The sequence below is a fragment of the Zootoca vivipara genome, chromosome 2, assembly GCF_965207765.1.
Source record: "Zootoca vivipara chromosome 2, rZooViv2.hap1.1, whole genome shotgun sequence".
NCBI lineage: Eukaryota > Metazoa > Chordata > Lepidosauria > Squamata > Lacertidae > Zootoca > Zootoca vivipara.
Window position 1 is genome coordinate 111,019,980 of NC_142584.1, and position 13,714 is coordinate 111,033,693.

At 44.1% G+C, this 13,714-nt stretch overlaps 1 protein-coding gene across 1 annotated transcript; it reads right to left on the reverse strand.

Annotated features, from left to right (window-relative positions):
* Window positions 1–5,794: 5,794 nt before the first annotated feature.
* On the reverse strand, window positions 5,795–12,544 carry LOC118080115 (zinc finger protein RFP-like). Its single transcript, XM_088663602.1, has 7 exons — window positions 12,124–12,544; window positions 11,041–11,136; window positions 9,537–9,767; window positions 9,088–9,110; window positions 7,890–8,008; window positions 7,574–7,609; window positions 5,795–6,430 (listed from the first exon to the last, which is right to left on the reverse strand). Exons 1-7 carry the CDS (start codon window positions 12,538–12,540, stop codon window positions 5,916–5,918), a joined length of 1,437 nt encoding a protein of 478 aa, XP_088519728.1. The 5' UTR covers window positions 12,541–12,544; the 3' UTR covers window positions 5,795–5,915.
* Window positions 12,545–13,714: the final 1,170 nt, after the last annotated feature.

A 13,714-nucleotide genomic window follows, 5' to 3' on the forward strand; every position in this document is an offset into this window, starting at 1 on the left:
GAGAGGAAGGACCCTGTTGCAACAGCAAAAATAAAAGTGCCTTGCTTCGCACGTCCTGGTTTGGTCTCTGTTATTTGGTGGGCAGGAGACGCTTAAACTTTGTCTGCTTGCCAGGATACCTGGACTCTTCCTGGGTCAAGGATCCACTTAATTCTAGGGCCGTGTAGCTCTGCAAAATTTTTACAACATTGTTTTTAACTGCTATGCCTTTTCTTTGTTTGCTTTCTATTGAGGGTGCTTTAATGCCCAATCGTTTTGCTTTGTCTATTTCAATTATACGTTGATTTTATGGTTACAAACCACTTGGAATCCATCTCACCCACTAAAGAGGAAAACACCTCTTTCTAGGGTTCATCTGCTCTCTCACCTTTGGGGCTTACGTATACAAGGCTGGGTTAGCTCAAACCCTAATTTTTAAGGCAGAGAATGTCTTACTGTCTGAGCTCTGTTGGGCGAGCACAGCAGGGATGGGATAAAACAACACAAAGTCTGGATCCGACTTTGTATTTGAAATAAAAAGCTTGAGCCCCCCCTCTTGACTAGACCCAAACCAGAAGATGGAAAGGCTGATCCCCTACTTCCTGAATTCTGGGAATCCATTCCCCTAATCAAGATCTGTTGCTTAATCCCTGCCTACTGTTGGTAATCACATCACATTACTGACAAGATTCCATTGTCTGCTGGAGGAGTGATTTTGTAGAAAAGGGTTCCTGCCCAAGCTAATAGCTTGAAAAATGTGATTGGTCAGATTAACTCAGCTTCAAAGTGACAATGGCTGCCGGAAAAGAGAGAGAGCTAACTTCCCCCCCTTGTGTCCGCCCTTCCCCAGCCAGGAAAATCTCATAACCTCAAGCCTCCCAACTACACTACAGAGGGACTGATTCCTGTCTTATGGTAGGGAGGAGGGGCTGTGGTACAAATGGATAGAGCACCCCAGTCCTTGGCATCTCCAGGAAAGGGTGGGGAAAGATCCATGTCTGAAACTGTCAGTTAGGACAACTTTGAGTTAGTTCAGGTGTGGGGAATCTTTGAGCCTCCAAATGGTGCTGCACCATGCTTGCTGGAGCTGATGGGAATCGTAGTTCAGCAATATCTCAAGAGCAAGATGTTTCCCCTCGCCTCCCATCGCTCCTGAGCTAGAGAGTCTGCATAAGGCTGCTTCGAATACATGGCCATAGGACGCTGGAGAAAACAGCAACCCAAAGTAAACAGCAAGCAAGAAAACAGATACTCTCCTATTTCTTTTAACTTAAATAAATAAATAAATAAATACAATAAAAGGCATTTTCTTATGCTAAGACCTATGCCTTTTAAGGGAAAGGTGGGAGGAAAAGCAGGTTGCAATGACATGAAGTGACAAGAAAGAAGATTTCACCTAAACATTAGGAAGAACTTCCTGACAGTAAGAGCTGTTCGGCAGTGGAATTTGCTACCAAGGAGAGTGGTGGAGTCTCCTTCTTTGGAGGTCTTTAAGCAGAGGCTTGACAGGCATATGTCAAGAATGCTTTGATGGTGTTTCCTGCTTGGCAGGGGATTGGACTGGATGGCCCTTGTGGTATCTTCCAACTCTATGATTCTATGATTCTATGAATTATAACTACTACCAGTGAGTTCTTTTTCTTTCCTTTTTGAAAAAACAGTGCTTGTACTACCCATGAAGTTGTTACTGTAAGTGCCACACTTTTAACATTGGAAAACAAAGGTGCAGGTATTGCATATCCTTGACTACCCTTGACTAGCCTTGACTACTTGAATGCTTTGATGGTGTTTCCTGCTTGGCAGGGGGTTGGACTGGATGGCCCTTGTAGTCTCTTCCAACTCTATGATTCTATGACTACCCTTAGGGGGGAAAGCACTAACTACGATGATTATTTTTTGGTTTTGTTAACGGAGAAATCTGAGGGCTCCCTTGGAGGACATCAGCCAGGAATACCAGAGCAAAACAGCTTGGTCTTTATTGAAGACTGTCGCGACAGGACTCCCACCAGCAACAAGATGAAGCAAGATGGAAGCCCCGAACAAAAGGAGATGCCAACATTTCTTAGCTGCTAATCCCCATGTTGGGTGGTGCTGTGGGTTAAACCACTGAGCCTAGGGCTTGCCGATCATAAGGCTGGCAGTTTGAATCCCCGCGACGGGGTGAGCTCCCGTTGCTCGGTCCCAGCTATTGCCAACCTAGCAGTTTGAAAGCACATCAAAGTACAAGTAGATAAATAGGTACCGCTCCGGTGGGAAGGTAAATGGCGTTTCCGTGTGCTGCTCTGGTTCGCCAGAAGCAGCTTTGTCATGCTGGCCACATGACCCGGAAGCTGTACACCGGCTCCCTTGGCCAATAATGTGAGATGAGCGCCGCAACCCTGGAGTCGTTTACGACTGGACCTAATGGTCAGGAGTCCCTTTACCTTTTTAATCCCCATGTTACACCCCCTCCCAACTACATCACTAATACATCATGGTTACATCATGAAAGGGGAGGTCTGGTGACAGTAATCTGAGCATCCTGGACCCTGCCCCATGCCTCCCCTTGCCCTCCGCCAAAAAAAGTGCCAAGTGTAACAAAAGAGATATTTACGTTTCCCTGTTTCCCAGCCAAGTTAATCACATCCTTTGGCTTCATCTGGGTTTGTTATTTCTGGAATGGCTACCTGTCTGGCAAAGGGAAAGCAAGCAATGCAAAAGTCCCCAAACACTCCACTCAATAATACATTGAGAAGCGAAAACTTGTGGCATGTGATATGGATGTTGCCTGGAAGTGATACTTCCAGGCTGAACCCTTTGACTGATCGGGAGAAGCTCCGGTGACTTGGGAAAGGAGAGAGCTGAAGTAGCAGGCGACGAAATTTTAAAAACCCACCCTGAGAGGCTATCTCTCACCTTTGTGATTTTGCGGGATGAGAGTAGTGTGCAAAGCAGATCCAAGGCGGAGAATCCTTCTGTCTCCACGTCCAGCAACTTGTAGCGCTCCTAACCCGGCAGATTGAGGAGCAAGGTGACCCCTTTTTTGCCTGATCGGAGCAGCGGGCAACTGTAAGATTATTGTGATTTCGAGGAGATAAGTGATCTGATGGTCAACTCCCTTCCTGTCTCTGATTATCTCTTCCTGGCTCTGCTTATCTATGTTTGAATGCTTTCTCTATCCTGGTCAGTAAAAGCCTTTGATGTATGGCCTGGCTTTTTGTCTTTTGGGGTACAGTACCCCCATGTTTCCCCTTTTTAAAGACACCGTCTTATAACTTTTTTCCCTCAAAAAAACACAGGGTGGCTTACTTTCAGTGGGATGTCTTATTTTTATTTTTTTATTACCGGTACGGTTTTTACGGCTCAGGGTGCTGCTGGGCTCTCTTGAGTGCTCGGCGCTGCAGCAGCCACCGGTTCCGGGTGGCGGGGCGGCAGGCGTCCTTGGACGGGCCAGGCAGAGGCCGCTGGCTCAGGCGCTCCGCCCGCCGCTGCAGGGCGCTCCAAGCTCCTTGACCAGGCCAGGCAAGGAAGAAGCAGTGAGCCCAGCGGTGGCGGCAAGCACAGAAGCGGCAGGGACGAGAAGGCGGAGCGCGGGGATGCAGCCAGCAAGGCGGGAGCACGATCAGCTGTTAAGCGGAGCTCTTGGAGCACCGCTTCACAGCTGATCGCGCTCCTGCAGTGCCGGCCGCATGAAGTGACTCTGTGAGTGGAGGTGCCTGTGGGGGTTGGTTTCCACGGCGCAGAAGTATGGCTTATTTTCGGGGTATGTCTTATATTTCTCAAATGCTTAAAAACCCTGCCATGGCTTATTTTATAGTAGAAATTGGAGTTCTTGGTAAAGTCCAGAAGTAAACGAAAAATTACAAGAACTCGGGCCAGAAAGGATAATTTCAAAAAATCTTCACAAAGTTTTATTCAGGATAACTTCCAGTAAATATCAACATCAGGACAAGGCCCTATAAAAAAACTCTATAAAAAGTTTTGTGCATGGCACTCAGAAGCTCCGCATGGCACTGTTGGCCGCAGTGCTGTGTTTTGAAGGCTACCTGGGGGTCACTTTGCCACTTCTTAAGGGCTTCTCAGTGGCAGATTGAAGTGCTGCTTGGTAATGTAGATTTGGCTTGCTATTTGGAATAAAATCTGTAATCTTCTCACCCACTTGCGTTTGTATTGCTTCTGAATCTAATTCTATTTAAAAGAACCACCTTGCATTTGGCAAGACAGCAACGGAATCAAAATCCCTGCCATGAGAAATGCAGCCAGTCAGGGACAGAAGCTCCAAGGACTCTCCTCACCCTTGGCTTTGTTGATAAGATACAAGGATGTTGGACTAGCTAAGTCTTTAACCCGATCAAGCCTCTCCGCACTAACAATTCCTTGTGAATCCCTTCTGCGTAAGACTTCAATCACACGAAATCTGCAAATGGACTGGAGCTGCTATAAATCCCAAGGGGGAAGTGGCAGGAGACATCAATCAATCATAAATTTATTTAGGAGCATTTCTAGACCACCCATCTATGTGTTACATGTCAGAAAAACTAGCCCCACTGGTTCTGGTTCCAAGCAAGAAGGCTGTAATTTCAGAGACGTTGAGCCTTTTTGTAACTAGAAACCACAATGGCTATGTTTTCCATTCATTGCCCAGCAACTCCTGGGAATCACAAGGAGGGGGGAAAGTGCCTTGCACACAATGCTGAGGTTAGTTACAAGTTCCCAAGTCTTCATTTTCTCAGAAGTTTGAAACACTAAAACAGAAGGGCAGTTCAGGTATCCCTGAACTCCAAAGTAAAGTTGGGATATCCTGGATCATATATTCCACCTCCTTCCCAAAAGCAATGTTCTTAAATCACAAGTAAAATGCTTGGGAAATGCTCATAATGGTGACCTCACAAGTTGCTATTGACATGCTTGCTGATGCTCTCAAGGAACTCCTAACAGGTTTGTGAGACTGGACCTGCCCTTGCAGAAGTCATGCTGGTTCCTGGTTCGGCAAGGCTTGTTCTTCTATATCAGGGTTCCACAAACTTGGCTCTCCAGCTGTTTTGGACTACAATTCCCATCATCCCTGACCACTGGTCGTGCTAGCTAGGGATGATGGGAGTTGTAGTCCAAAAACAGCTGAAGACCCAAGTTTGGAAAACGCTGCTCTATATACTTGGCTATTTTATCTTTAACAATACTTCCCCCCAAATTCCCTGGGACAGCTGTTAAATCTAACCGGCCTGTAATTTCCAAAATTCCCCCAGATCTCTTACTAAAAATTGGTGCTACATTAGCTGCTTTCCAGGCTGCAACCCTTATGACCCCAGATTTACATTAACACCAAAAAAATTTACTGTGTTACTCCATACCATTTTATTTTAGCATGGCTTGGCTGTATTTTGTAACAAGACACCTTTAAGTACATCTGTTACAAAAAATAAGAATACTATTTTATTATAAAGTGCTAAACATACATATAGTCTGCTTTTAAAGTCTAAAGAAATCAAAATAACCCATTAATACAAGTACACAAGATGGACACATGTGCCAAAAACATGTCTTGGTCGAATTATTTTTTTAGAATGCAGTGATACTTTTGCTGAACAAACTGCCGATTATCTTTAACCAAAAAAGTGCTATAAAATGAAATATTGTCCACTTTCACAACGATCACAATAGTTCGATCACAGCCTCACCCCACCCCCAAAAAATTACCATGTAGGATGGCCTTTTTGGCATATTGACATGTCTGAAGTGGTAAGTCAATTTTGGGGGGCCGTGGGGAGAAGGAATCCCTATTAGGGAATGGTTGAAGAAAATATCATTTTGCCCTTCTGGGCATTCCACTAGTCATTCAAATGCACCGAGAGTGTTTTCCCCAGATCTTCCCAAAACTCCAAGCTGCCCCCCCATAAGCATCTAGCAGGCAGAAGTGCAATATTTTTCTTCCGACCTCCTGTACTATTTCGGCTGTTCTACGGAGAGAGCGTGAGATGGGCTCTTTCCTGCAGCCAGAAGAAGGGGAGAAGGGCTTCTCCAGAGAAGGAACCTCCTGAAAAGGCAAGGAGGGCGTTTCCTCTGTCGACATCGAAAAAGGCCACTCGCTGCCCAGTATAGTTCAGAGTCACTCGGATCCTTTTGAGCTCGCCGTTGGGGTGCAGGTGATAAAGATTGTCACTGAGGGCCCTGTACTGACCCCTCCACTTCCCCATAGCCCAGACCCCTTCCTGGGGAGTGAAGTTGAACATGCCCTTTCTCCTCACAGATTTCCGGGCCACCCCCAGAGCCCATTCTTCTCCATTCCCCACGGTAACTTCCCAACTATATCGGCCTTCTGTGAACACCTCTTTCCCCAGCACCACCGTGAGCTGGTTGAATCTCTTCGGGTTGTCAGACACCTCTGCACACCTATCTCCGCAGGTCACACTCAGGCGATCCTCAGACAGGATGAGCTGGGGGTGAGCCGTCTCTGGATCCAGAGTGACTTTTGCTATCGGGGGTTTATTTGTGGGGGGGGGGGACAAACAGAAGAGAACAGGAATCATAATCCAGTTGTTGCCATGTGATGCATTTTAATGTTTTCTTCTTCTTTTTTATTTTTTTTTTAATTTTTCAAAAAGAAATACAAAATAAAAATAGAAAAGTACACAAGTGAAAAGAAAAATACAACAAGAAGAAATAACAAAAAATATGAAAAAAAGAAAAAAGTTTCATACATCATTTACTAATATAATTCTTGTATCAGTGACTTCCTCCTTCCCCCCATCCACGTTTCTATAAGTAACTATCACAGCGCTCACGTTTTCGACACTCTCCACTTTTTCTAATACAGTACCAAACTTCTTATAACTATTATCAACCCAATTCTTATTATAAATCTATGCATATATACATTAAGTCTTATACTCTAAAAATCATGAACCTTAATCCTTACTTCTTTAAACTATTGCTTCTATAGCATCTTTGTACTTCCACTACCTTTATTGTCCATTTTTTAACTTATAGTTCTTTTTCAAATACATCTTAAATACCTCTTAAATTTCTTCCAGTCTTCTTCCACCGTCTTCTTTCCCCTGTCACGGATTCTCCCAGTCAGTTCAGACAGTGCATTTTAATGTTTTCTATACAGTCGTACCTTGGAAGTACAGAATCAGTTCCGGAAGTCCGTTCAACTTCTGAAAATGTTCAGAAACCAAGGCATGGCTTCCGATTGGCTGCAGGAGCTTCCTGCACTCAATTAGAAGCTGCGGAAGCCGCATCGGGTGTTTGGGTTCCAAAAAACGTTCGCAAACCAAAACACTCGCTTCCGGGTTTGTGGTGTTCAGAAGCCAAAATGTACGAGTACCAAGGCATTTGACAACCAAGGTACAACTGTATTGTAAACCACCCCCTGCGATCCTTGGATGAAGGGCCGTATATAAACTTAATAAAATATAAATATTTAAGAATCCGTTGGGAGAAGGATCAACAAACATCCTGAGCTTCTTGGGAATTGTTTCCCTAAAAATCAGACACCACGTTGAAGATAAGGATGCTCCTCTTTCTTCCAGACTTAGCCCACATTTGAATGAGAAGAGAATCAGAACCCTGAGAAGGCCTGATATCCTGAGCTTTATCAGACCTCACTGCTTACCTTTCTGTAGATATTTCAGATCAGATGTTAGGGCCTCTGGGGAAGGAAAAGGAAGAGAGATTCAGCAGCACACTGGTATGGTTTCTACAGTGTCCGGAAAGATGAACTGAAGAGTAACTTCAAAAGAATTCTGAAGAACAAAATTATGGGCTGAGGTTGCAGGAGGAATGTTGAGCAGAGCCCATGCCGCAAATGAGCAATAATAGCTTTCTCAATTGTCCTGTCCCCGGCAACATTACAAAGGAATTTGCTCCTCGCCACACTCAGATCTTGACCAAAATCACAGCCAGCACAAAACCCTTGCAACCATTCTTACCTTTGAATTCCTGTATGACACCTTCCAGAAATGGGTTCATATCACTGAATTCCCATGCCCTCCAGTTTAATGCAGGAGAAAAAACCACTGGTGTCTTAATCACCTCTCTCTCCTTAAACCTTAAAAGAAAAGAAAAGAAAAAAATCCTAGCAGCTCTCCATCTGGTCCAAAGTCTAGACTACATTAAACCAAAATAAATGGAAGGAAGTGGTACAGCCACTATATTAAAGCTCTTGCTTTAATGGCCTAACTCTGTATAACACACCTTCCGATGTTTGGTATCCCTAACTAATCCCTATTATTTTAATTAAAAAATTCATTCAGTAGCACCTTAAAGACCAACTAAGTTTTTATTTTGGTATGAGCTTTCGTGTGCATGCACACTTCTTCAGATACACCGAAACAGAAGTAACCAGACCCTTATGTATATTCAGAGGGTGGGGGGTGGGGTGATGGGAATGGGTGATGGGCTGATACCGGTAGGAGTGGTAAACCTGTTGATGACTGTTAACGACTGTTATCGACTGCAATTGGTCTTGCGGGGGGGGGCATTTTAATGACATTTTACTTAGCCAAGTGGAGGCCTCTCAGCTCCTTGTCAGAACTAGGGCTGGGTGATATTCAGTTTTCAACTTCATGAAATATCAACAGCGAAACATCGCAATATACTGATATATCACAATGTCTGAACAGTTTTCCCCACACTGTGATTTTTGCACCACACACACACACACAGAGAGAGAGAGAGAGAGAGAGAGAGAGAGAGAGAGATACCATGATTTGCAATATATTGCCTGATCAAAAACGATGAAACTGATAGCATGATATGGACTTCAAATTGTTTGGGATGATATTTCAACATATCACCCAGACCTAGTCAGAGCTTCGCCAGAGGTCAGTTTAAAACCACACAAAAATCACAGGCAGGGGAAAGAGTGACAAGAAGCCACTTGCCAAAATGGAAAGTCAGAGACATTGGAGAGAGTTACCAGAAATTCTGTGTTGGATGTGGAAGGCCACCATGTGATAATAGAAGACATCAAAACAGCCATAGCAGCAAAAGATACAACCAGTGATTTTTGGAAGGAAAACAGGGCAGGTTTCAACTTCAAGACACCAATATATGCCCATAAAAAGGCATTAGATGGATGCATATCATTGCCAACGAAACTAAGGAAAATGAGTGAGATCCACTTACATCGTCAAAAGGCTTCCAATATCCTGTAGCAAAAAGGGGGAAAGAAAAGGGATCTCAGTGTCTGCCCCAGACCAGGCTACAATCCCCGCCCAACCCCATGCCCTGAAGGATGAAGTATAAGCACCCGACTAAAATTATGCCGCCCCAGAAGATAAACCAACCTCTTTAAAAGAAGGGCAGCCTCCCTTTGGCAATAGAAGAGAGGCAAGAATGAGCCATTGGAAGCCATTAGACAACCAACCATGAGCAAAGAGCAGAAAACGCCTGATCCCACCTACTTTAAACAAGCGTCTCTTCTCTGCATTAAGATGAATAAATTATCCCTCATGTATTTCTTGCTCCGGTCTACTACAGCCTTGGCTACCAGCCTACATAGCCAGAGGCACACAATAATTTGGAGCCAGCCTTGCACCGCAAAGGGGTCTGGCCTGCTTGTTTCACAGTCTCACCGGCAGGAATTCACTGGTTGGCTGCTGGACACTCTTTTCCATCCCCAGGATGAGAGCTTCAAGGGGTATGAGACCCCTGTAGAGACTGGCCAGGTGCTCCTCTCTTTTCGTTGCAATCTCCTCCTCCACCTCTTGCATTTTCTCCAGCAGAAGGTCCTCTTGCTCCTCCAAGAACTGGTGCAGACGTCTGAATTCGGCCAGCATCCTTTCTTTCTCTTTCTCGATTTGCCTCTGCCACAGATAAGATGGGTGAGTGAGGTTGGGGAATGAGAGGAGGCAAGAAGGCCATTTTCAGGAATATAGCTGGTCTTTACAGCATCAAGAGATACTTCCCTAGGAAGGTCCCTTCTGAATTGCCCCAAATATCACATCAGCTTTTTGCAGGGAAGGAGTTTCCTGAAGGGTAACTGGGTCCATCCTTTAAAATTGTCTCTGAATTAACACTTGTTATGACATTTCCAAGGAAACCAGTGGCTCTAAAATTTAGACTTATCCTATCAGGATGATAAAAACTTCAATGAAGATTGGGGAAAATTTATAATCTATTTGGCAGAACATTGTCAACAGTTAAAAGCATTAGTAGGATTGAAATAACGCTTGCAATGTGAAAAGAACTATAGAAGATCTATAGGAGATATATCCAAAATAGAGATTTATGGATATATGGAAGATTAAATAATATGCAGTGAAAATGATCATTAATGGACCCCACAAAAGGGAGGATGGAAGTCAGAGAATTTGGAGAATTCTATATTTTTGTTTTGTTTTTTTAAAAAAATATATTTATTGATTTTGTAAAACTGAAAAACACATAGAGCACAAAAATCTATCATTCATATATCCTGACATTGTTGACTTCCTCGTGTCCCACCTAACTGTGTTTCATTGTATCGAGAATTCTATATTTTTGGGTTGTATTTTTTCTTTTTTGTGAATGAAAAACTAATTTTTAAAACCAATAAAAATTATTATTAAAAAATAAAAATAAAATTTAAACAAATCCTGGCCTATCCACTTCAATATAACATTCCTAGCCTGTTTACAGCTAGGCTGAATAGACTGGCCTTGAAGAGAATTCAGCTCCCTGGTGATGGTTTGGAAGACCTGGATCCCTGGGGGTGAAGTGGGGAACAAAACTGCAAGGGAAGCTCAGTTTTCAACAGCTTCCTGGTCTCTGCCATTGGAAGTCCTGCCCTCTGTCTCTTTCTGACTAATGAGTCAGAGTCACTGAGACAGCCTGGCTTAAGAAATGGTGGCGCCAGGAGACCAGGGGCGTGTGTCGCCTCCAAGTTGTCCAAATAACTCGCTGTAGTGTCTTGGGGTCATGTGTATCCAGTTATTTCTGCAACTAGATTAAGGATTTTGCTGGATCATCAAACGGTGTATAATCTGTTCCAGGGAAAATGGCTCCAGATCCTTCTGTATTTAATATTCAACTCCACCCACCCACCCAAAAAATATTGCTTCTAGAACTCATTCATTTCCCAGTCCTAGAGATACTGACGAGCAGGTCCTGCCTTTCTGTTTCTGTTTCTCTTTTATAGACCAGAAGTGTTTCTCTCTCCTCCTTCAAAGTCACCAAACAGCTGCTGATCTGTCCCTGGAAGGGAAGGAAAAGGTCTTCCTTGAGTTTTCCATTGCACAGGCCCATCAAAACAGTCACGTAGAGCAGGTGTGGGGAACCATTCACTCTTAGTTTTCATCATTATTAATAATAATAATTAGATTTAGATACAGTCCTTCAACAGGAGATCTCAGGGCAGTTCACAACCTTCAGGGGCCAATGAACCAAACTCCCATTCCCCATGCTTGCTGGGGCTGATGGGAGTTGTCGTTTTATGTATCTGCTTATTCATTATCCCACCCTTTACCCCAGGGAGTTTAAGGTGGCGTCCACGGTTTCCTCCTCCTTATGCAATCCTCCCAACAGCCCTGCGAGGTAGGTTAGGCTGAGAGGCAGTGAGTAGCCCAAGGTCACCCAGTGAGCTTCAAGGCTCAGTACTAATTTGAACCCTGGTCTCCTACTCTGAGACCAGGTCTCCTACTCTGATATGGAACATGGATGGCGCTGTGGTCTAAACCACAGAGCCTAGGTTCGAATCCCTGTGACGGGGTGAGCTCCCGTTGCTCGGTCCCAGCTCCTGCCAACCTAGCAGTTCGAAAGCACGTCAAAGTGCAAGTAGATAAATAGGTACCGCTCCAGCGGGAAGGTAAACGGCGTTTCCGTGCGCTGCTCTGGTTTCGCCAGAAGTGGCTTAGTCATGCTGGCCACATGACCCGGAAGCTGTACGCCAGCTCCCTCAGCCAGTAAAGCGAGATGAGCACCGCAACCTCAGAGTTGTCCGCGACTGGACCTAACGGTCAGGGGTTCACCTTTACCTCCTACTCTGATACTCTAACCACTACACCACACTGGCTCTCAGCATCAGGAGGGCTAAAGATTCCCCTCACCTGATAGAGAGAATTGGATGCTTGCTCCCAAATTGATATTTGCATTCTCCCAAGTCTGAATCTTTGTGCCACTGAACAGATTTACGAGCAGCATTGAACCCTGAAGGGGCCACTCCCATCCCTCACTTATTCTTACCTTGTATATTTGGACGGCTTCTTCTGCGGAGACCACTCTGTGGCCCCTGTGCTCTTGGGTTCCGGCACAATCTCCGCAGAAGGGGACGTGTTCGTCCTCGCAGAACAAATCCAAGGGCTGCCGATGCTTCTGGCATTCCGACCTCCTTTTTCTAGCCTCTCTCTCTGCGGAAACATCCCAGTCCTTGAGCATCTTTACAAAGTTAGAGATATTTCTGCTTGCCTTCAAGTTCCTCGTAACGGTGCTTCTGCACTCAGGGCACCTGGAATCTGCGCTCGGCTCCTCCCAGCATCTCAGGATGCACATACGGCAGAAGCAATGCCCGCAGTCTAGCACCACCGGGCTGGCATAATAGCAGAGGCAGACGGGGCAGGTGACCTCTTGCTGAAATGACTTCCTGCGTTTCTCATCCGCCATGGCTTCGCTCCTGTCAAGAGAGAGAAGTTTCCTCCTTCAGAAAGAGCCGCAGCTTGAGCAGAGGTGCAAGTTTATGGTCACCGCAAACTTTACTTTGAAACAGGGCATTGTAAAGGGAACATACCTCCTGGCCTAGATATTAAATTAGGGAACATGTTACAATAAATGGCTTTAAGGTGTTGTTGTTTTCTTTTGCCAAGCAAGCCATATATAAATTCTGATAAAATCTTTAGAATCGGTATGAATATCCCAGACAAGAGGTGCAATCACAGGCTCTAACATAAACAGCAGCCCACGGAGATTCCTGCATTGCCGGGGGTTGGACTAGATGTCCTTCGTGGTCCCTTCCAACTCTACAATTCTATGATCCTAAGTAAGAACTACCATAATGTCTGAAAATAACGTTCATAAAAAAAGCAGAAGCTTTTATCTTGGGAATTATAGGTACAGAAGCTGTATATAAACTTATTCAGTGGCAAGAACGTTACTTGCCCAAAAATGGAAAGAAGTAGTGCCAGCTAAGGAAGAACAGATACAAAAACACAGAAACTTACCAGAAGAATAAGAAATCAAGATAACAAACTTTTTATAAAAGAATGGAAACGGTTTATTGAATATTTACAGATAAATTGTGAACAGATAAGAACATTGGCAGGATTATAGTAATAGCCTGCAGTTTCATAAGAGCATATCTTTAAAGAAGATGAATAAATGAGCAAATTAAATGAATTTGGATATGCATAAGATATTATAAATAAATTTAAGGAACCTCAGAAAGAGGGGGAAGTCAAGTTTTGAAATGTCAAAATGATTTTAAAATTAGTGAAATGAATAAATCTGAAAAGTATAAATAATAGTAATAATAAAGAACTACCATAATATAATAAAGAACTGCAACGTGCTGGCAAATAGGCCTATACAGTTGCTATTGGGCACACTTATAATGCAATCCAACATATGTCTACTCAGAAGCAAGCTTTACTGAGTTCAACGCAGCGTTTGCCTTATTTGAATAATGAATCTCTCTGCACCGAATAAAGCTGAGATGCAAACCAGCTTAGATCATTCAATCTGGAGCGCTTCAAATATTTGTAGGTTTGCTTATTAGATTTCTGATTCACCCCCTTTCCCCAAAAGGAGGGGTTTCCCTCCCCGAAGTCCACTCAAAGCAGCC